This window comes from Salmo salar, chromosome ssa11 (genome assembly GCF_905237065.1).
Source record: "Salmo salar chromosome ssa11, Ssal_v3.1, whole genome shotgun sequence".
NCBI classification, from domain to species: Eukaryota; Metazoa; Chordata; class Actinopteri; order Salmoniformes; family Salmonidae; genus Salmo; species Salmo salar.
The window spans coordinates 27,565,490-27,589,644 of record NC_059452.1 but is presented as its reverse complement, the minus strand read 5'-3'; the positions used below and the strand labels follow the sequence as shown (position 1 = coordinate 27,589,644).

The following is a 24,155-nucleotide window of genomic DNA, read 5'->3' as shown; positions in this document are numbered from 1 at the left end:
GAGGTCTGTGCTGTCACACTGCGTTGCTCTGCTCTGTGCTCTGCCTCACTGCAGGCCCCTGTGTGGCCTCTGTTTGTTGTGGTGGCGAAGGAGCTGTGAATCAACAGCTGGCCCGGGACAGACCAGCATTGAGGCCTCCAGAGCAGAGCCGGCTCGCCCCCGCCCAGACCCCCCCACGAAGCCCTTCATTAACCAGCCAGTGGGGAGTCGGGCAGCACCAGACACTTGGCACATGATCTTGGCTCGCGGGCCAGACATGGCTGTCGGGGGTCAAGTCTGATCACCTGCTCAGAATAATAATGACGGTATAGTAATGTTACATGGTTGACTCAGAAAGGGTTTGGTCAACTTTTACTGTGTTGGTGGTGGTGTCAGTCACCCCAACTCTCAACTCTCACTGCAGCCGCTCTGGAGGCCAGTCTGAGCTACAATGTATGGCTTAGAGCTAAATGGAGCCGATACAGTTGCTCTTTTGACAAATACACTTATGAATACACAAAACACAAGGCAGCTAAATGTTTTAGGGTCATTGGTAACTCTTGTGTCAGTTGATACGTGAACATAGCTCACATTAATGATACATGTTCATGATGCGTTAGCTTAATCACAAATTCACTCTCATTAATGAAGTGTGAGTATTTTAGCTCCCTATCATGAATATGGGAAGCGTTTAGAATGCTGCCATTACCCTTCCAACAATAGACCATGAGTAGAGAGAACACACTGTCCCTGGCCTGCCTGAACAACAACAGAACACAGCATAATCACTTAAATATTTTCAGAGATTTTCACACAGAGTTTCTGCCTCATTTCCAGTTTCATGCCATTTCTCAAACATCTAGGTTTTGGACAAACATTGCAGTACATCAACATAATGATTTCAAGTACTCAAACAAATTGAATGTTACTATTTCTTATTAGTTCCATTCTTGCTTATGTAGCCTAATAGTGTATTTCATATGTCCCCAACAGTGGTGTACTGCTATTTTTAGGTGAGGGAGTGCAAAAAAAAAAGTATTTTACATCATTATTTACTCAATCAATGTTTGTACTGACAGATGTAGCCAATTGAATAGCCTATCATTATAGAATATGCATAAAATGCATTCTCCAATTGCAAAATCTGCCTTTGCCTAACCATATTGTCCAAAGAAAATGTTAGATTTTTAATACTCTCAAACACAAAGTTAGGCATAGGCTACCTCATTTCAAATAGGCCATCATCACTGTCCATCGTGAATGATTATTCAATATCACATTTTACAGCTGAAACATCCAAACTGCATCTCCATGCCAATCATTTGTTTGATCTCAATCAGTTTCATGGGAATATGCAATTAGAGCTTCTTGAATTAGCCGACTGTTTTATGAGCCAATTAGAGTAGATTGTGATAGCAAACTATTAGCCTACTGTTTTATGAGCCAATTAGAGTAGATTGTGATAGCAAACTATTAGCCTACTGTTTTTTGAGCCAATTAGAGTAGATTGTGATAACAAACTATTAGCCTACTGTTTTTTGAGCCAATTAGAGTAGATTGTGATAGCAAACTATTAGCCTACTGTTTTTTGAGCCAATTAGAGTAGATTGTGTTAACAAACTATTAGCCTACTGTTTTATGAGCCAATTAGAGTAGATTGTGATAACAAACTATTAGCCTACTGTTTTATGAGCCAATTAGAGTAGATTGTGATAACAAACTATTAGCCTACTGTTTTATGAGCCAATTAGAGTAGATTGTGATAACAAACTATTAGCCTACTGTTTTATGAGCCAATTAGAGTAGATTGTGATAACAAACTATTAGCCTTGTATTTTGTTTCAGTCAAAGGGTATATCCTGCCTAGTGGCGCTGTTGAGTTGGCGCATGTGGATTTCTTTTGGACTATTCAGCTTCAGCTAACCATCCTAAAATGTCATTAGAAATGAGGAGGTGTTTTTGGTGTAACAATAACATTATAGGCCTACTATGCTATTATATTTGGTTTTGTTATGTGAAATTGCTAGACATGGATTCAGCTTTGTTCTAACTTTACTAAACGAGTATCGTTGTGTGAAGTGATAGTCTTCTATTTGTAATAATAGTAATAAGTGATGACTATTCGGTGTAAGCAACAGATCTTGAGGAGATTTAACTTTAAGCAATTGGAGTGCTCTTCGTAGTGTTGAAAGGACAACGCCAGGAGCGCACAATGATCTTAAAGTAGTTGAACCAACTTGTGGTGCTGAAGGATAGCTCTGCCATTTGGCCAGTTCAGGAACAAACAACTACGTGGTATAGCTATTTGGTTATAGCCTAATGTAAAACAAGTACTTAGCTTAATATCATTGCACTGCTTGCGAGGAGAGCTTTATTTTGAGTAGGCATTTCCTTATATTGATTAGCTTACATGCTGTATCATAAATAAACATTGATTTGATTTGCTTGAACGCAATCAATATACCCTATTACAGAATAAAAGAAAACAGAGAGGTGAACTATCAATTCATAGAATTTATTTGCATAGATTGAACATATTATTAAATCAATTGACCAAGAAGTGAATATAAATCATTACCGTGTAGAATTGCAGGAAATGTTTTTTTTTTAAACCACCATAAAATCAAGCTGTTAGTGTGATGTATTCATGCATCACAATAAACTATAACCTAAATGCATTATTTCCTCAAACTTGGCCCAATTCGCAGTTCCATTTGCCCATCCTAACATACCAAGCTAGAATGGGCCCTGCGTCTCAACTAATAGCCAATCTACTTCCAGAGAAGGTCAGGCTCTCAGGCTTTGCGGTGGCCACTCTGGTTTGGCTGTCCTCGGCAGAACGATGTTGCTGTGACCAAGTGGTCACATATCGTTCTGGGTTCCACTGCGGAAGAGGGGTCCATGGAGTTTTATGAACATCAAGGCAGACACACAGGGAAATTTTGTTTTTCAATGTTCTCATTGGGCCAAAGTGGTCCATCCTCCCACGGGCTTCCACAGTGCACACACACAGCTTATAGTTCATCATTCTCACCACCAGAGAGAAGAAAAGGAACAAACCACCATTTACCTACCTCTAGGCTGCTATACATATTTATTTGGTTTGTCATTCTATTGTTTTTCATGGAATTTTTGTGGTAATTAAATATAATTCATTTCAAATTGATCAGAATTAATCTTCCAGAAATAGTTTTGCCATCTGCGTGTATTTTCAAATTGAAAAAAGTGAGGGAGCGCCACTCCTTCACGCTCCGGCAGCACTACACCCCTGGTCCCCAAAGGTGTGGAACTCTCTGAGTTCTGGGCAGCATCACTGAGTGTGCTACTGACGATGAAGGGCAATGTTCTTTCTTCTCCACATGTGTCCAGTGGTGTTGTCCTGTCCTGAGCACACTGGACATGATGTACCCACGGTGGAGGCACCAGGGACTTGGTGATCTGGTTTAAATTAAGAACAAATTAGACTTTTCCTGCTCAGTCCCTCTCTCTCCCTAACCCTCTCCCTAGTCCCTTCAGTCATGTAAAACACTGTCCACATCCGTTTGAGAGGGCCTTTTAGGCTTAACAGCAACATTTATGGGAAATCATCTCAAGTCAACTTGGCTCAAAATGCCATGAACTTTTCCTTAGCTTGTAGCAAGTTCCCTATTCTGTTCAGTTTTTCCTGTCAAGCTTTCCTTCCTCAAGGCAAGGCTTCCACCTTGGGAGATGAAATGGACATGTACCTGGCGGTGTGCACATGGACATGGTCCATTGTTTTGTTTACAATTCTAACTGAAGCTCCAGCAGGACTGTACTATAGAAGTACAATGGAAATAAGCAAAGCCTTAAACTTCAGTGTAAATAAAGTATATTGGAAAATAAACAAAGGCAGAGAGAGAGGACCGTATTGGGGCAGTTGCTCCTATGAGTATTCAGAAGATATCAGTTCAACAAAGCCTCTAAGAATGTTGCTCTATCCTACCTCATTGTCAGCATATTCCCCTGCAAGCATCTCAGCACCGCTATCTGTCTCGTAGTCAGATACCGTAGTAGACAGAGGAGGCTTCAGGCAAGTGCATGAGTCTGGAATGCAGCAGAATGGGACTGAGATAGCTGGAGGAGACCTTGGTCTGGAGAATGCACAATAAACTGTGTGTGGGGGGGTTGTGATAAAGACCTGCTTAGCAGAGATATCGTCAAGTGGTGAGAGTCCACACTCCCTCCAAAAATCAACCACCCTGGAGTGCAGTCTCCCCCCTACCTTCCCCACCTCACTATAACACATTTCAGCTCTACTCCCCGGGAGCACTTGGTCCTTGCACTCAAAGTTCAGACACTTCGTGATCAGAGACCACAGATAGCCTTTGCCTTGCAAACCTTGTGAAGATTTGTCACTGCTAGCTTTACATTTCTCCAGCCTGTATCTCCTAGGAACAGCCATCTTTTCAAAGCAGAGCAGAAGAGGTGCAAGTGTGGTACAGATGGTATAATAGAGGTGCCATTACATTTTCAGGACATGCCATTATCAGTGCAGATCCATGTGTTTAAATTGTATGGCTGCCAACAGTTGTCCACACTGTTCATGGAATTGTTCAATGCCAATGCCCCAATTATGGAAAACAACTAAAACATGCTCAGAAATATTCCTGGAAGTTCTGGAACAGTGGGGGAGTATTAAAAGACCATTAGCAGTGAGATACAGGGACATTGGCAGACCAGACCAGGCTAGAGTAGTATGCTGGGCTTGGAGTTTGGAGGTAGTACAGATCGGCCAGCAGCCTTGGCGTAATCAAGAGAGTCTAACTGCTGTCAGCTGAGGCAATGCAGATTATAATCAATGACCACGTTTACATATATATATATATATATATATATATATATATATGTTTTATTGTCACATACACATAGTAGTACGGTTAAGAACCTTGCTGAAGGCTACTGGCCCAATGCTCTAACCGCTAGGCTACCTGCAGCCCTACATGCACACCAATATCCCTCTTTTTGAGTTGACGCATATAAACATATCTGATTACAATAACCCAAATAAGCTCCTATCCTGGTTTTAAGAAACCCAGATAAGATGCCTGGGATATGCTGATCTTAGACGGGATACTGTGGCATGTAAACATCTTTTCCCATTTACTGTTGTTTAAACGGTCTGCGCTGACTCAGTTTCACATAGTATCAGCTTTGATGTTCAGATGGGAAAAGTTGGGATAGTTGGGAGAGTAATTGAAGTCTGGACACTGACTGTAGGCCTCACATGTAGCCTATTATAATATTAACTTATGCAGAATTATTTGTTTCTTGCAGTAAAATGATAGACCAAATGTTAATTTTGTCTCGGGAACAGGAGTGGAGAAATATATTTGTGAATGCGTGCTTAGGTACCTGTTGTACAGCCGAAACGTGCAATTTATTTTTGCGACATAAAAGCTGACAAAATTTCACTTTCAACCATATCAAATATGCTTCCAAGACAAAATGAATTACTGTCAGAAACATGTTGGATTGTTTTCACAGCTTTTAATTTCCTTAAAACTGGTCAACAAACTCCCCGGTCCATAAATGTCCTCGCTCTGCGAGAGAAGCATAAATGAAAGAAAACGCTATCGATGTATGACATTATTCTGGTGAGCAAGGCTTTATTTGGTGTTCTAGAGCATCAAGGAATGACAGAAGAGAAGCTGCATGTATATAATTATAAACTAACAAAGTTGACTAACGAATAGCCTTCCTAATGCATAAGCAGAAAAATATCTAATGAGGGGTACAAACTTTTTTTCTGCACCCCATTTCAAAAAATATTTTTGCCATCCTTGGCTAAATTTGCAATATTCGGTTATTTATGGATACAGGGATACTCGTGGGTGGGAAATCAAAGGTGCATGTAAACAGCTTATCCTGAATAAATCAAATCAAAGTTTATTTGTCTCGTACACAGATTAGCAGATGTTAAAGCAGGTGCAGCAAAATGCTTTTGTTCATAGCTCCAGCAGTGCAATAAACAGTAAATACTAATACACAAATAACAACAAAAGAAGAACCAACAAGAGATGAATAAATATAATAAAAATAAGACCTTCACCAGGATATGAGCTATTATCCAGAATACTGTGCGCACGTTAACATTGTCAGAGTGCTTGTGGTTCAAGATCCGGAGTCTTCAGAAACACCATGGAACACTCCAATCTGATATCTTGTTCACTTTTAGTACATCTAACTAGTTAAGGTGCTGGACAGATACAAATAAAAAAAAGTCTTCAACTCCCACAGTAGTTTATTGAGACACACAAAACAGACAATATTTCGACCCCACTGGTATCTTTTTCATGTTCACTTTTAGGTGGTTAAATAACTACACTTTGCAGTCTTCTGCGTCTCTCTTTAAAGGGAATATAGAGATAATATGGGATCTACCAAATCTGGACAGTAATATTTTATTTTCTTGCCAATGGCTATTCTAGATATTTATTTTGGCCAAGCTGTTGTGATTAAGATGATTCATAGTTTGGCTATTTATTGTTATCAGAGAGAATAGCCCTAATTTTTCCTCTTATCTTTTCTGAGTGCAGGAAGAGCGTCACGAGTTTAAGTTGGAAAAGGAAATGCCAATATTTGACTTTGGTCCAGCTGAATGACTCTTGTTGAAAGGAAAACATGTGGGCCTAACCTTTAGATAGCCTTGGGGTACCGTAGTCCTTCATTTTTTAGAGTTTCATACAGCGTGCGAATTACGGAGGATGAATGAGACATGAGCTCCTCTAAAGGCAACAAAAGTTCACCTTTGGGAGGGTCGTTAAATATTTATAATTTGACGAGATGCGCGCCAATAGCAAGACGCATCAATCTCACCGGAGAAAGCATCCAAGTGAACGAAACAGCGCCTGTCTTACACTTTTTGGCCAGACAGCATCAGATACATGTGATACACATACTGAGACTGAGGGCTGCAGTTTCGCTCGCTCGGATGCTTTCTCCAGTGAGTTAGATTCAACCACTTGCTAATTGAAAAATTATGAAACCTTATTGAAACATTATTTCATATGATTTTTCTTTTTTTATTGTTCACATTTTTGGGAAAGTATGGCTTCCATTGGCATCCATGAATACACACACACCACTGTAGTAGGCCTAATGACAATCGCTGAATGTCATTATGGTGTTTTTAACAGATGTCTCTTTCCTTTCATGAAATGACCTGTGCACAGTGCACTGTTTGGATGCTGGAATTATTTTAGAGTGGACGAACGTACGCTGCCACAGTTAGCCTACTTTTTGAAGTGATTTGTTTGAGAATCAGATTTAAACATCATTACTGGGTGTGTTCATGCCACATTAAAATGTAATGCATTTTTGTCTTTACTATTTTTTGTCATTTTTGTCTTTACTATAAAAAAAAATGTTGCATGCACAAGGCTCCCAAGAACGTCACAGTATAATTCACACTCTGATGTCATAGATGTAAAGAGCAGGGATGGGGTCGATTCGGAATTTAGGAATTTAATTACATTCAAACAATGAATTTGAATTGACCACACCCCACAGGAAGCTAAATTTGAATAGAATTTGAGTTGAAGGAAGTAGAATTGAATTCAAAGCAATTCAACTGAGAAGTGAACATGAAAGTCAAATTTATTTGGGGTGTGGCTATTTCAAATTCAAGAATTGAATTGGAATTAAGAGCAATTCGCAACTACAGAATTGACCCTAACACAGAATTGACCCTTTAGACTCGTACCCGTATACGGATTGAAAATGGTAGACTTGGACACTGATAAGCACCTGAATTGTAACGGAGTGGCTGTACAGTAATATGCTATACATGACGTCAGAGCTCAGGGTCTCTGTATGGGTTTTAACTGACAACCATTCTGAACTTGAGCGAATAAAGTGTTGTATCTGTAAGAATTCACCTCACCTCTGTCCCAGACTGGTCTTCCCTGTCTGCCTGACCCTGCTGAGACCCCTGTCACCATCTAATCCTCCTAAAATGAGGCATGAGAAAGAATTACCTTGCTGTACATTTATACATTATATTATCCAAGAATAGAATCAATGGTTCAATAATTTAAATGACCATTATTCCCAGATCCCAGAGTGTAGCTTTAAACTGCTGTCCTGTAGCTACTGTAGGTCTACCCATCAATTCAAGATGGAACTTTGTGTCGGTCACTGAATATACTGCAAAATTCACCTGTGCTCCATAGACTGGTCTTCCCTGGCTGTCTGACCCTGCTGGGACCCCTGTCACTATTTGACACCCTGCTAAGACATGATGAGCATGTTGTGTACTGACCGCACTAGAGGGCTGCATTCGCGCGGGATGCATGTGGGATCTGCGGGTCCCCACAGAGATCAGGGCAGCGTGGCCAGCATTTTTCATGCTGCAGGCAGGAGCAGGCGGTCAGACAGACGACTTTGGGATGACATTTTTTGTTGTTGTCCCACAGATTATTTTGATATGGTCCTCTTTCTGCTTGGTATGCGTTAGCCTACCTATTGTATTGAAAGCACATCTTTTTTTTTCATTATTCACACGCAGCTTCAACTTCAGTAGCCTACTTGACCTAGTTGGGTGTGAGAGTTCAAGTGTGCCTAGTGTGTGTGGTCTCATTGAAATAGAGTAGGCTTCCTACATGGGTGGAGAATCACGTGGCAGTTAACGAATATGAAATTAACTTAAATATGTAAATAAATATTGATAATGAAAAGAAGTGAGTCGAAGTGCAATGAAAAAATGTAATCATCTTTGAAAATGATTACCCATTTATTTGTCTCTGCCTGTAAACCGTCTTCCTAAAAGGTAGGCTGTATCCTATTGGACTATGCAAAACGTAGCAAGTGTCGCTGTCATCATTCTTGCTGCTTCCACTTCAGTAGCCATACCTGCGAGCTCAGGTGCACGTTTGGTCTCAATTAAATAGAGTAGCATGGGGCAGTCATCTTTCCAAGGAAATGTACTTCCTAAATAGGCCTGTGATTAGGCTATAGTTTACTACATTGCCTAGAAATAGGCCTAAATATTTGAATACCCATATTTCTCAGTCTGAAAATCTTCCCACTCCTAAAAGGTAGACTATAAAAATAGCTCAAGAGAAAGTACAAATCTCTCTAACTCTGCTCTCCTCAAACTACATTTAACATATTGACTGATATAGCCAGGTAATACAATGTAAGGGCCATTTGAGAATCTCTGGTAATTTAAACTATTTCTTAAGTTTCTTACGTTGTGCATTTGATATTTCCTATAGGGCGCAAACTTGCTGGGCTGGCAAGTGAGCTGTGTCACATATGCCTAAAATAACATTGCGAGACTGTGGTAGGGTTTGGGACCAGTTCTTGCGGTAGCGGGTTGGAGTCGGACAGAAGGCCAGCGGGTGCGGGCAGGAGCGGGATGATAAAAACCGGTCCCATGCAGACCTCTTCTGTGCACCATGACAGTGAAGCCTGTAACTTTAGAGCTGTTTATTACTGTGTCAGTGTGAAAAATCGAGAATTAGCTTGGGAAACTGACAAATCAATAACGTTACATTGACAAACAGACTAATACAACTCACATTACACTGAAAAAACGTCAGAATATCAATCTTCAATTGTTTGACCGATGGTTTCATCGTTTGATTCAGGCCTAGTTTGATTGAGGAAAAAATTATAGCAAATGTAATCCAACTTTTGGCCAGCTTTCTCTCTGACGGTACATCAACTGGTAAAAGCTTGTCAAGTTCATTTTGAAACGTGACAAAACAAAGGCTACAAAACATGTCCATACAAACAACTGCTGTTAGATAGTAATAATAGCCACCTCATATCACTATTTGACAGATAACTAGAGGCTAGAGCAGACCTGGCTGTGGTAGCTACTCACTAGCATAGCTTTTTCATTCACCTCAGTCGAGAGGGGATGAAACATTAGCTAAAGCACACAGTTTCCTCGTTTTGTATCTCATTCCAATAATAAAACTGGGGGGGGGACAAAAATGCAATTTTAGAATGTGGGGGGGGATCTCATCTTTAGTCTAATAATTTTCCCATAGTCTCCCAACTGTTCCCTTTTAATTGCTACCATGATTATGCGTTTCCATCTTTTTTCTGTAAGAACAGATTTAGCCCTATCCATATAGGCCAATTCCCACCAGTCTAAGGGGTTAAGACCTGTCAAAAAGAGACAACCTGCTTCTATAGCAGTGTAAGTCCAGCACATATTTTAATTTGGCCTGGCTCTAGAAAGCATCATTGCCTTGAAATACTGTCAGAATAAAGTGTTAGAGAGAGGACTAGATGATGACACTCTTTCTTCATTACTGTCATCATGGGAGGAAGGTGGTGGTCACCTTCAGTCAGTCCCCTGTAGGGATGTTGTGTCCTGTAGGCGTGGTGACCCTGGACTCACCCCACCCAGGCTTTGACCCTGCGCACACTGTGGAATGTGACCCCGGTGGAGGCCATCTTGTGCATGAGAGGAAAGTAGGGGAATCATTAGTCCAATGCTATATCCAAATAGTTATCACAATTTATCTTCCTTCTCTCCTTCCTTAGTAAAGGTTTACCATTAACCTAAAGAGAACCACGTAGATGAAAGTTTGTAGTCCACACCTGTGGTTAATTCACCTTTTTTCCTCTAAATTGTCTAGTGTTTGCAGGTCAGTGGTCGTCTGCAGCAAGTAATTATACCATCTGCGTCCGTTGGGACATAGCCCACTAACTTTTGCTGAGTCACTTTGTCATTGTGCCACATTAAGAGAATGCTTCCTGCCAACCCCTAACACCTCTGGTTAATGTATTTTTAATTTAGATACAACATAGTTCAATGAACCTCACAGAGACACATTAGTTTGGTCCAAGTACTGTATATACACCCTTTATAGATCATTGACGGAACATGGTAGTTACTAGCGAAAGCAGTTACAATGACGTGTACTTTACTGCTGTATGAAAGCTTAAGTAGGATTCATGATGAATATGTTGATGATGATGGTTGGCAGGTAGCCTAGCGGTTAAGAATGTTGGGCCAGTAACTGAAAAGTTGCTGGTTCGAATCCCCGTGCCGACTAGGTGAAACATCTGTCAATATGTCCTTGAGCAAGGAATTTAACCCTATTCCTGTAAGTCGCTCTGCCTAATGACTAAAATATCTATGTAAAATAATGATGATTATGTCAACAGATGTTAACCTGTGTCTCTTCCCTCCTCCAGGTATCTGTATCAAGTGTGGGAAGGGTGTGTATGGAGCCAGCCAAGCCTGTCAGGCCATGGGGAATCTGTACCATACCAACTGCTTCACCTGTTGTTCCTGTGGTAGGTGTATATATCCCTCTGTCCACTACTCCTACTCAGCACCTGCATCATTGGCTGGCATCACAGATGTCCTGTATTTTCATTTCTTAGTACAACATTGATGTTGGTTGCCAGAGTGTCTTTGGGAGTTATCAGCAGAATGCTCTATTCTCTATTTGACAGGAACACGGATGATATATTGGAACGAGTGGGTTGTAGAGACGGCTGTTGAATCTGCAGTCAACCTGAAAAAATGTGTTTATGCATGTTGTGTGTATGTGTGTATATGTGTGTGTAGGGCTGTCCTGTCACCTGACTCCAATTGTCCTCTCTTGTTTCAAGTGGAGACGAGGGTGAAGTCAGAGAGAGTTTGGAGCAAGGTTGCTTTCATTCATGCTTTGATGTACATGGATGCTGATCCCTTAGCTTTGGAAGAAATGCATATAACTAACATGTAACTGAATACATATATTTTCAGATGTATTGTGTGGTTGAAGAATGAGGGGCAGTGTTTTCAACCCCTCTGAGATGTTTAGTTTTATAGTGCCTGCAGATCTCTAAACACACCTAATGATGTATCAGCTTATTTGTTGACAAACGGTTTTTGTTTTACTTTTTGACTAAAATGCCACAAACGTTATTCTGTAAGAGTCAGGAGCGCCGTAGCAGAGAGAGTTCAGTTCTCTGAGACATTGCTGGCTGGTAGCCTTGGGCTTTGTTTAACCATGCATAATTGAGCCCTCCTCTTGGCTTGCTCCTATGGTTGCACCCTTTTTTCATGAAATGGCCAGGAATGCAAACTACCCCCCTCCACTTCAGCCGGCCTTCCCATGAGGACCTCAATCAGACAGTCACAAAGTGTACCAGGCCTGCTTATCAGAGGGGGCCGGCCTGGCATGGGCTCTGAGCAAACAACACACACATAAACACACACACAGATAAACACACACACACACACAGAAAAATGTGTGCGCGAGTAATTACACGCTCACACACCATGCACGCACACACAGAACCCCCCCCCCCTACCCGCCCAAACATACCCACACTCACCTCCTCATTACTTTACTAGTCTCAACTATACAGTCATAAGACATACCTCTGTGACCAGTCTCCTGTTTATTTCCTGTACTGGTGTTGACGCCCAGCTCCTGACTGGATCACCAGCCACTTCCTCCTTCCACATGCCTTTTGTCTGCTAGCTCACATATATCCATGCCTTTAATGGGGCACGCTAATGATTAACTAGTTACATCTGTGTTACTGTAACACATCCTGCTAGTGCCTCTCACACCAGCCAGGAGAAAACAGCCAAGGGCCATGTATTTCTGAAACCTGTTTATGATGCATTGTGGTTTCCTCAGTCACTCACCAGCTGCACCTGGCTGGCTGGCAGGCTGGCTGGCTGGCTGGCACAGGGCACACAGCTCAATGTAGTGCTGTCTGCTGTCTGGCTGGGGTATTGTAGCTGGCTGCAGTAAGTAGAGTTAGCCTGGCTATTCCCCATATAAATATAATCTAGTCATTCTATTTCTATGCTACTCCCTCATCTGAGTGTAAATTGTGGGATCTGGCCAAGGTTTTAAATGATGTACAACAGCTTGGTAGTGTTGCCCATTCTCCCTTCTGCTTTTGGCGATGGTTCGACTACTTGATCATGACTTTGGCTGTGATTTAGTGGTGGGGGAGTTTCTGAGAGAGACTGAGTGGGTCATGGTTTTATCCTAGCTCTTAATGATATTAGAGAGACTGAGTGGGTCATGGTTTTATCCTAGCTCTTAATGATATTAGAGAGACTGAGTGGGTCATGGTTTTATCCTAGCTCTTAATGATATTAGAGAGACTGAGTGGGTCATGGTTTTATCCTAGCTCTTAATGATATTAGAGAGACTGAGTGGGTCATGGTTTTATCCTAGCTCTTAATGATATTAGAGAGACTGGGAGATTCCATAGCTTCTGTGTTTTCTATTTTTGAGATGTGCTTGTGGCTCTGTTGGTGTCTTAACTTGGCTGTTCTCTTTAAAGAGAGATTTACTTAAAAACAATTTGGAAGCAGCAGCAGGTCAGCACATGCTCACGTTGCCGGGGTCGAAACATTCCTGTCTGAAGTCCCGAGCAATCTGAGTGAGTCACTACCTCCAGCATCCTTCTTTTACTTACCACGGTACTGGGCAGGCCCTCCCTCCGCCTCTCCCTCTCTGCCTCCTCCCCCTCAGGTCCCCAGGTGATAAAGGCCCACTTGTTCTGAGAGGAGAGAGTGGGAGGAGAGGGAGGAGAGGGGGAGAGTGGGTGGAGTGGAACCTGAGAAAGTACAACATGCTTGATGTTTCCCTCCTACAGGAATAATATGTAGATACTGAACATATGGGGATTTGGGTACAGTTGAATTTAAAAGAGATGGTAATTTAGGACATTATTCAGATTCTTGTCTTGGCTTAGCAACTATAGTTTTTTAAAAAGTTGCCTGTGGCCAACAGCCAGGTAATTAAAAGTCAACATAGTAGCATAGGGATTTTATATGTTGGAATTATCATGGCCAGGCCAACTAGTGACCTTGTGTAGTGAAGTCCTGTGGCTGGTTTTGGATCTCGAGGGAGAGTCTTAACAGTGAGTAACCTAACCACTGGCAGTTTGTAGACTCTGCACCTCACAGGGCACAATAACATACCACTTAAACGGCAGAGGGGCCAGTGAGGACTGGAGCTCCACAGCTGAGCCCAAACTAAACCCAGCCTGCATCACACTGTTGTGGTTTTAGGAATTTAAGATCAGTGAGGGATGAAATCACTGTAACGTGAGGTCATTGTGATGTGAGGTTGTTGTCTCAAAGGGGTTGGAGGGATGACACAGGTCCAATGACATGTCCAGATGCCGGGCTGGTTGGCACCAGGAGTAGCAGTCAGCAGTGCTACAGTACCGCCACCAGGCTACCGCAACCAGGCATCCATGACTGCTCTACAATCTACCACACTGACCACATGATCACAAGACTTTGATTGCTGGAGTATGACTCACAAATGATTTTATTTGACCAGTTCACTGCAGTTTGTTGTAGTGCTCTAAAATGATTTCTGAAGGGTTACATATCTAGCTGAGAGAATCACTCCCGTTATTTCAAGATGCACGTCCCTTTATGTGCATGTCTGTGAAACACAGCACTGAGTCATGGGAAACCAATGTTGGAGCTGTAAAAACGAAGTACAGTATCTTGAGTGTAAAATCCCAATCAGGGAGCCATTTGGTCCTGAACTCCATGGAAAATGCCACATGTCCCTCCATGCTCAGGGGCTGTGAGCTGAGGAGAAGAGGAGAGGAGCCCTGAGCCCCAGCCCACTGCAGCCAGCCCAGCACTTTCCTCTCCTGTGACAAAGGCTAGAGGGAGAGAGAGGGAGGCAGGGAGCCCTCCCCCTCTCTATGAGGGAGAAAGGGTGGTGGAGGGGTGGAGGGGGGGTTGAATGGGACCAACTAGTGACCTCAGGCAGAAAGAATGTCCCCGTTTGCTCAGGCGGCCCGCTCCCTTAGCAGAGCACCACAGTCAGCGAGCGCCGAGGGCTTTGTGTTTCACCTTCCAGATGCACTCGCCAGAGCAAAGGTCACCAGACAGACACACAGCAACATGCCCCAGCTCCGGCTCACTGGTGTGTTGTTGATTTGAATGTAATGGTTTTTATAAGTTTAGTCACTGTGAATTAAAAGAGCTCCTCCTCTGTAGTCAACAGGAAATATGTTTTTTCTCTCTCGTCCAGCCTCCAACTCTAAATGCTAATAGTTTCTCGCTTTCAGTCTTAAGTCTCACCTATTGTGTGAACAGCATTCTTCGGCTGCTTTAGCCATTTATGTGGGTGTTAATGTATTGCTATCTCCCGCAATGTGACACTGTGTGTGAAATACAGCGATTGCATACATTTGGGTGTAAAAAGGGGGACATGTCTTTCCCAAGCCGGGACACCCATACAATCAATGGCAGCTCAGGACGGCAATTAAATCTGACTAATCCTGCAGATTTATGAGCTCCGTGCGCTCTGTCTGCCAGGCTGAAGTCACTGCGCTGCCAGAAAGAGAAGAGACTGCTGCTGCCATTTAGTGCATTTGAATGGGCATGCATTAAGAGAAGCATCGCAGGGGGCGCAAAGGCCAGGGCCAGTGGGAGTGAGCAGTGAGGAGATCTTTCCTTTTAGGTGGAATTCCCTTTTATCCTGTGGAATTTAGTGCTACTGTGCTGATGGAGCCCCAAAATGGTGACTTTGGGGAGGGACTGACTGTTAGTATGGCCCTGGCTATACCAGACATGGGGAAATCCTTTGCTCAGGCTCCTATATTTGGGCTATGGTGGTGTGTGTGAGTGTGAGTGAGCTGTACACAATGGCAGGGGTGGTGGTGAGGAGGGGTGAGGAGGAGGGGGAGTTTGTAAAGCTGCTTGGGCCTGGCCTGGTCTGGATGGTGGGGCTGTATTGATTGGGCCTGGTCTGGCCTGGTCTGGATGGTGGGGCTGTATTGATTGGGCCTGGTCTGGCCTGGTCTGGATGGTGGGGCTGTATTGATTGGGCCTGGTCTGGATGGTGGGGCTGTATTGATTGTTTGCTGGTTTTAAGTAGAAGGAGTCCCATGGGGATCAATGGATGACCAGAGTGTTGAAACAGTAATGTGGACCTTGAACAAGTAACCTACATTATGCTACTATCATCTGCTTTGGTCACTGGTGTTTCCTGTTGACATCTGTTATTGTTGTGGCATTAATGGAACAGAGAGGAGTCAGGGGAGTAAGAGGCAGAAAGTCAACTCCCATTTCTGTTTATTCTCAACAATGCAGTTTTGGATAATGTATTTCAAATATCATCAGGAGAACCCCTGGAGCATTTCAGCATTGTTCAAAAGGCTGGAAACACTATTTCCATGATGTATTCACTTTTTTATAGCCTACGGGTTGGGTAAAATCACATAGCAACACTTTTACAATGTCTGATACAGGAACACTTATCCTATATCCCAGCTCACACACTTACTTCTCTTCTTCAGGGAGGAGGCTGAGAGGGAAAGCTTTCTACAACGTCAACGGCAAGGTCTACTGTGAAGAGGACTTCCTGGTGAGTTACATCATCTGTTGTCCCTGCATGCGTCCTAATACACATGCATTTAGGTTTATGTTATGTTCATTATGCAGATGTTCAGAGGTTGAGTTCTCCATGTCCTTCATACACACTCACCCCTCGATGGCAGACTTTGGAGAGGAGCGGTTGCCCATTCTAAAACCCTCCAGAGGAAACAGACGTTTCACTGCTACAATTAAAGTTAAGCACCACCCCTCCAATTCCCACAAATTTCCCCCAAATTTCCCCAAGGAGCACAATTACCCCACTGCTCCCATCCCATTACTCCCCAGCACTTAGAATTATAGAGGGAGGCGGAGCGGCTGTGGGCAGCTGCAGGCCTCAGACTGCCTCATGTATGATGTATCCATCTGCCCAGGTTGGACACAATGGGAAACAGACACAAGTTATTAGTATGTATTGATCTCTTATAGACATCCGTCAATCTATAATCAATAGGAACCAGGTGTTTTATAGCAGTTGATTTGTCTTCCAAAAAGATACAGACTTATTGTTTATTACTACTGAATTAGGTTGTTAGGTTGCAATTTACTTACTTAATGTAAATTAATCACTCCATTACACATAAACATTGCCCATTGGCCCCTAAAACAGACTTTCAATTTGCTCAGAGGATGAGTGCTAAGAGTGGTATTGGGTCTCCTCATACTGTAGATGTAAAGAATAGATCCTAAAGGGGTCAGGTGGTGGATGTGACAATCAATCAATCAGATGTATTTATAAAGCCCTTCTTACATCAGCTGATGTCACAAAGTGCTGTACAGAAACCCAGCCTAAAACCCCAAACAGCAAGTAATGCAGGTGTAGAAGCACGGTGGCTTGGAAAAACTCCCTAGAAAGGCCAGAACCTATGAAGAAACCTAGAGAGGAAGCAGGCTATGAGGGGTGGCCAGTCCTCTTCTGGCTGTGCCGAGTGGAGATTATAACAGAACATGGCCAAGATGTTCAAATGTTCATAGATGACCAGCAGGGTCAAATAATAATAATCACAGTGGTTGTCGAGGGTACGACAGGTCAGCACCTCAGGAGTAAATGTCAGTTGGCTTTTCATAGCCGATCATTCAGACTATCTCTACCGCTCCTGCTGTCTCTAGAGAGTTGAAAACAGCAGGTCTGGGACAGGTAGCACGTCTGGTGAACAGGTCAGGGTTCCATAGCCGCAGTTGAAACTGGAGCAGCAGCACGGCCAGGTGGACTGGGGACAGCAAGGAGTCATCAGGCCAGGTAGTCCTGAGGGATGGTCCTAGGGCTCAGGTCCTCCAAGAGAGAAAGAGAGAGAGAGAGAATTAGAGAGAGCATACTTAAATTCACACAGGACACCGGATAAGACAGGAGATATACTCCAGATATAACAGGCTGACCCTAGCTCCCCGACACATAAACTACTGCAGCATAAATACTGGAGGCTGAGACAGGAAGGGTCGGGAGACACTGTGGCCCCATCCGACGATACCCCCGGACAGGGCCAAACAGGCAGGATATAACCCCACCCACTTTGCCAAAGCACAGCCCCCACACCACTAGAGGGATACCTTCAACCACCAACTTACCATCCTGAGACAAGGCCGAGTATAGCCCACAAAGATCTCCGCCACGGTACAACCCAAGGGGGGGCGCCAATCCGGACAGGAAGACCACGTCAGTGACTCAACCCACTCAATTGACGCACTCCTCCTAGGGACGGCATGGAAGGGCACCAGTAAGCCAGTGACTCAGCCCCTGTAATAGGGTTAGAGGCAGAGAATCAAAGTGGAGTGAGGGGAACCGGCCAGGCAGAGACAGCAAGGGCGGTTTGTTGCTCCAGTAACTTTCTGTTCACCTTCACACTCCTGGGCCAGACTACACTCAATCATAGGACCTACTGAATAGATGAGTCTTAAATAAAAACCTAAAGGTTGAGACCGAGTCTGCGTCTCTCACATGGGTAGGCAGACCATTCCATAAAATTGGAGCTCTATAGGAGAAAGCCCTGCCTCCAGCTGTTTGCTTAGAAATTCTAGGGACAGTAAGGAGGCCTGCGTCTTGTACATTTACATTTACATTTAAGTCATTTAGCAGACGCTCTTATCCAGAGCGACTTACAAATTGTCTTGTGACCGTAGCGTAGGTGTAGGTATGTACGGCAGGACCAAATCGGAAAGATAGGTAGGAGCAAGCCCATGTAATGCTTTGTAGGTTAGCAGTAAAACCTTGAAAACAGCCCTTGCCTTAACAGGAAGCCAGTGTAGAGAGGCTAGCACTGGAGTAATATGATACATTTTTTTGGTTCTAGTCAAGATTCTAGCAGCCGTGTTTAGCACTAGCTGAAGTTTATTTAGTGCTTTATCCGGGTAGCCGGAAAGTAGAGCATTGCAGTAGTCTAACCGAGAAGTGACAAAAGCGTGTATTAATTTTTCTGCATAATTTTTGGACAGAAAGTGTCTGATTTTTGCAATGTTACGTAGATGGAAAAAAGCTGTCCTTGCAACAGTCTTGATATGTTCGTCAAAAGAGAGATCAGGGTCCAGAGTAACACCAAGGTCCTTCACAGTTTTATTTGTGTCAGGTGTGTGCGTACTGGTAGCAAAGTCAGGTGCAGGAGAGCAGAGAGTTGTGAACAGGCGCACACTTTATTGAGGTAGGAGAAACCAACAGACGGACGCAACTGCGTCAAAACCTCCAGCCCATAGGCAAAAGTGCAAAATGCGTACAACAGTCACAATAATTTATGTTTAACAATAAACATCTTCGTGAACAACACGGTATAAGCAAACCAGTCTGGTGCATCAACAATAAACACGTAACACAAACAATTTCACACAAAGGCATGAGGGGGAACAGAGGAATAAATGCATGCAGTGTGATTGGGGAATGCAAACCAGGTGTGCAGGGAACAAGACAAAACAAATGGATTAATGAAAAATAGAGCGGCAATGGCTAGACGGTGACGTCGACCGCCGAACGCCGCCCAAACAAGGAGAGGAGCCGACTTCGGCGGAAGTGGTGACAGTACCCCCCCTTGACGCGCGGCCCCAGCGGCGCGCCGACACCGGCCTCGGGGACAACCCGGAGGGCAGGGCGATCCGGCCGGCGACAGTGGAACTCCCTCAGCAGTTCGGGTCCAACACATCCACCACTGGAACCCAGCACCTCTCCTCCGGACTGTACCCCTCCCACTCCATGAGGTACTGAAGGCCCGACGCCTCGAATCCAGGATGGAACGGACAGAGTACGCCGGGGCCCCCTCGATGTCCAGAGGGGGCGGAGGAACCTCCCGCACCTCAGACTCCTGGAGCGGACCACTGGCCTGAGGAGAGACATATGGAACTAGGGGTTAATATGGTAATCGGGGGGAAGCTGTAACCTGTAACATACCTCGTTCACTCTCCTCAGGACTTTAAATGGCCCCACAAACCACGGGCCCAGCTTCCGGCAGGGCAGGCGGAGAGGCAGGTTTCGGGTCGAGAGCCAGACCCGGTCCCCCGGTGCGAACACCGGGGCCTCAATGCGGTGACGGTCTTTTGGCGCAGCCTGCTGGAGGTGACCATGGGCGGCTTCCCATGTCTCCTCCGCGCGCCTGAACCAATCGTCCGCCACAGGAGCCTCGGTCTGATTCTGATGCCACGGTGCCAGAACCGGCTGGTACCCCAATACACACTGAAAGGGGGAGAGGTTAGTGGAGGAGTGGCGGAGCGAGTTCTGCGCCATCTCTGCCCAGGGCACGAACGCCGCCCACTCCCCCGGCCGGTCCTGGCAATAGGACCGCAGAAACCTGCCCACATCCTGGTTCACTCTTTCCACCTGCCCATTACTCTCGGGGTGGAAACCTGAGGTGAGGCTGATCGAGACCCCCAGACGTTCCATGAACGCCCTCCAGACTCTCGAAGTGAACTGGGGACCTCGATCAGACACTATATCCTCAGGCACCCCATAGTGCCGGAAGACGTGTGTAAACAGGGCCTCCACAGTTTGTAGGGCCGTAGGGAGACCAGGCAGAGGGAGGAGATGACAGGACTTAGAGAAACGATCCACAATGACCAGGATCGTGGTGTTTCCCTGTGAGGGAGGAAGATCTGTCAGAAAATCCACCGACAGGTGTGACCAAGGCCGTTGTGGAACGGGTAAGGGATGTAGCTTACCTCTGGGCAGGTGTCTAAGAGCCTTACACTGGGCGCACACCGAGCAGGAGGAAACATAAACCCTCACGTCCTTAGCCAAGGTGGGCCACCAGTACTTCCCAGTCCGACAGCGCACCATCCGACCGATCCCCGGATGACCAGAGGAGGGTGACGTGTGGGCCCAATAGATCAACTGGTCACGGACAGCAGACGGAACGTACCGACGCCCGACGGGACACTGGAGGGGAGTGGGCTCTGTACGCAACGCCTGCTCAATGTCCGCGTCCAGCTCCCACACGACCGGCGCTACCAGGCAGGAGGCCGGGAGAATGGGAGTCTGATCCATGGGCCGCTCCTCTGTGTCATACAGCTGGGACAGTGCGTCTGCCTTCATATTCTGGGAACCTGGTCAGTAGGACAGGGTAAACACAAAACGGGTAAAGAACATGGCTCTCCTTGCCTGACGAGGATTCAGGCTCCTCGCTGCCCGGATGTACTCCAGGTTGCGGTGGTCAGTCCAGATGAGGAAAGGGTGTTTAGCCCCCTCAAGCCAATGTCTCCACGCCTTCAAAGCTTTAACCACAGCCAACAGCTCCCAGTCCCCCACATCAGAGTTCCCCTCCGCCGGGCTGAGCTTCTTCGAGAAGAAAGCACAGGGGCGGAGCTGCGGTGGCATGCCCGAGCTCTGAGAGAGCACAGCTCCTATCCCAGCCTCGGACGCGTCCACCTCCACTATGAACGCCAAAGAGGGATCCGGATGGGCCAGCACGGGAGCCAAGGTAAACAGAGCTCTTAGGTGCCCAAAAGCCCTGTCCGCCTCAATCGACCACTGCAGACGTACAGGAGCCCCCTTCAGCAGTGAGGTAATGGGAGCAGCCACCTGGCCAAAACCCCGGATAAATCTCCAGTAGTAATTGGCAAACCCTAAAAATCGCTGCACCTCCTTTACCGTGGTGGAAGTCGGCCAATTACGCACGGCTGAAATGCGGTCTCTCTCCATCTCCACCCCTGATGTGGAAATGCGATACCCTAGGAAGGAGACGGCCTGCTGAAAGAACAGGCATTTCTCAGCCTTGACGTACAGGTCATGCTCCAACAGTCGTCCAAGTACCCTGTGCACCAAGGACACATGCTTGGCGCATGTAGCGGAGTATATCAGAATGTCATCGATATACACCCTGCCCGTGCAGGTCCCTGAAAATCTCGTCTACAAAGGATTGGAAGACTGATGGAGCATTCATCAACCCGTACGGTTGTAATCCTTCTAACCCCCCCTTAAAAGATTTAGATGCACTATTGTAAAGTGGTTGTTCCACTGGATATCATAAGGTGAATCCACCAATTTGTAAGTCGTTCTGGATAAGAGCGTCTGCTAAATGACTTAAATGTAATGTAAATGTATGGCATGACGAGGTACTCATAATGCCCTGAGGTGGTACTAAACGCCGTCTTCCACTCGTCTCCCTCCCGGATATGCACCAGGTTGTACGCACTCCTGAGATCCAGTTTAGTGAAGAATCGTGCCCCGTGTATTGACTCAATCGCCGTGGCGATAAGAGGTAGCGGGTAACTAACTGTACCTCACCGTGATTTGATTGAGACCTCGATAGTCAATGCACGGGCGCAGACCTCCATCCTTCTTCACAAAAAAGAAACTCAAGGAGGCGGGTGAAGTGGAGGACCGAATGTACCCCTGACGCAGGGATTCGGAAACATATGTCTCCATACCCGCCGTCACCGCTTGCGACAGGGGATACATGTGACTCCTGGGAAGTGCAGCGTCTACCAGGAGATTTATCGCACAATCCCCCCGTTGATGGGGTGGTAATTGAGTCGTCTTCTTTTTACAGAAGGCGAGAGCCAAATCGGCATATTCTGGGGGGATGCACACGGTGGAGACCTGGTTTGGACTTTCCACTGTTTTAGCACCAGCAGAAACCCCTACACACCTCCCCGAGCACTCTCGCGACCGCCCCGTGAGAGCCCTCTGTTGCCATGAAATGGTGGGGTCATGACGAGCTAACCAGGGAAGGCCTAGTACCACGGGAAACGCAGGAGACTCAATGAGGAAGAGACTGATTCTCTCCTCGTGACCCCCCTGCGTCACCATGGCCAGGGAGATGGTGGCTTCCCTGATTAGCCCGGACCCTAATGGTCGACTATCCAGAGCGTGTACCGGGAAAGGTCTAACCACAGGAATAATGGGGATCCCTAAACTAAGGGCGAGCGCTCTGTCGATAAAATTCCCAGCCGCGCCTGAATCGACGAGCGCCTTATGCTGGGAATATGGGGAAAACTCAGGAAAACAAACAGGTACAAACAGTTGGAGAACAGAGGACTCTGGATGAGAGTGGTGCAGACTCACCTGGGGTGACACCAGAGTGCTCTGCCTGCTGCCTCGACTCCAAGAGGGACCAATCCGGCACCAACCGGCAGTGTGCCCTCCGCGGCCACAGATGGTGCACGTGAAGGCCCCTCCTCCAGCCTCCCTACGCGCAGCCCCTCCCAGCTCCATGGGCTCCAAAGCGGGGGTGCTGGAAGATGGAACCGACAGAGCCCTCTCTGGACATCCACGGGTGACCAGCAGGTTATACAACGGATGGACAGATCCACCAGTTGGTCAAAAGTAATGGTGGCATCCCTGCAGGCCAACTCCCGTCGGACGTTCTCGCGCAGGCTGCATCGGTAGTGGTCGATAAAGGCCCTGTCGTTCCATCCTGCTCCAGCGGCCATGGTCCGGAATTCCAGGGCGAACTCCTGGGCGCACCTCGTCCCCTGCCTCAAGTGGAAGAGCCGTTCCCCGTTCGGGTGAACTCCTCGAAGTGGTCCAACGCCACGTCTCCTTCACCCCACACGGCGTTTACCCACACCAGAACTCTCCCCGAGAGGCATGAGACGAGGGCGGACACCCTCTACCTTCCCGTCGGAGCTGGGTGAACGGTGGCCAGGTATAGGTCCAGCTGTAATAGGAACCCCTGGCACCGTGCTGCCATCCCATCATACTCCCTGGGAAGGGAGAGACGCATCCCACTGGGACTGGATCCAGGAGGGACGGGTAGAGGTAACCCCGGTTGCGCTGGTCAAGGCGCTGGAGTGACTTTCTGTCTCTCCCAGTGGTCCATGGTCTGGACAACGCGATCCATTGTGGCACCGAGATGTTGCTGCATTGCCGAGTGTTCCCGGACGTGCTCCTCGACTCCTCTCACTGGGGTATCTGCTCCTGCTTACTTCATGGGTGGTTGTGAAATTCTGTCAGGTGTGTGCATACTGGTAGCGAAGTCAGGTGCAGGAGAGCAGAGAGTTGTGAACAGGCGCACACTTTATTGAGGCAGGAGAAACCAACAGACGGACGCAACTGCGTCAAAACCTCCAGCCCATAGGCAAAAGTGAAAAACGCGCAAAACAGTCACAATAATTTATGTTTAACCTCTTGGGGCTAGGTGGGACGCTAGCGTGCCACCCGTGGTGCACTCCATCAACAGCAGGTGCATTTCAAGAGCGGCAAATTTGAATCCAAATAAATGTCAAAATTCAAATTTTTCAAAAATACAACTATGTTACACCATTTGAAAGATAAACATCTCCTTAATCTAACCACGTTTTACGATTTCAAAAAGGTTTTACGGCGAAAGCATAAATTTAGAGTATGTTAGGACAGTACATTTACAAGAGTTGTGTGTAATGTTTTGTCAAGTCAAAGACAGGGTCACCA

The 24,155-nt window shown here is 45.8% G+C and overlaps 1 protein-coding gene across 1 annotated transcript in view; it reads left to right on the top strand.

Annotated features, from left to right (window-relative positions):
* The window catches only part of LOC106562378 (Wilms tumor protein 1-interacting protein homolog), a 38,735-nt gene that overhangs the window by 4,029 nt on the left and 10,551 nt on the right, over positions 1-24,155 (top strand). Inside the window, exons 2-3 of the mRNA XM_045689293.1 lie at positions 11,158-11,259; positions 16,255-16,322. Of these exons, the coding sequence (XP_045545249.1) occupies positions 11,158-11,259; positions 16,255-16,322 (170 nt within the window). The remainder of the gene's footprint in view (positions 1-11,157; positions 11,260-16,254; positions 16,323-24,155) is intronic.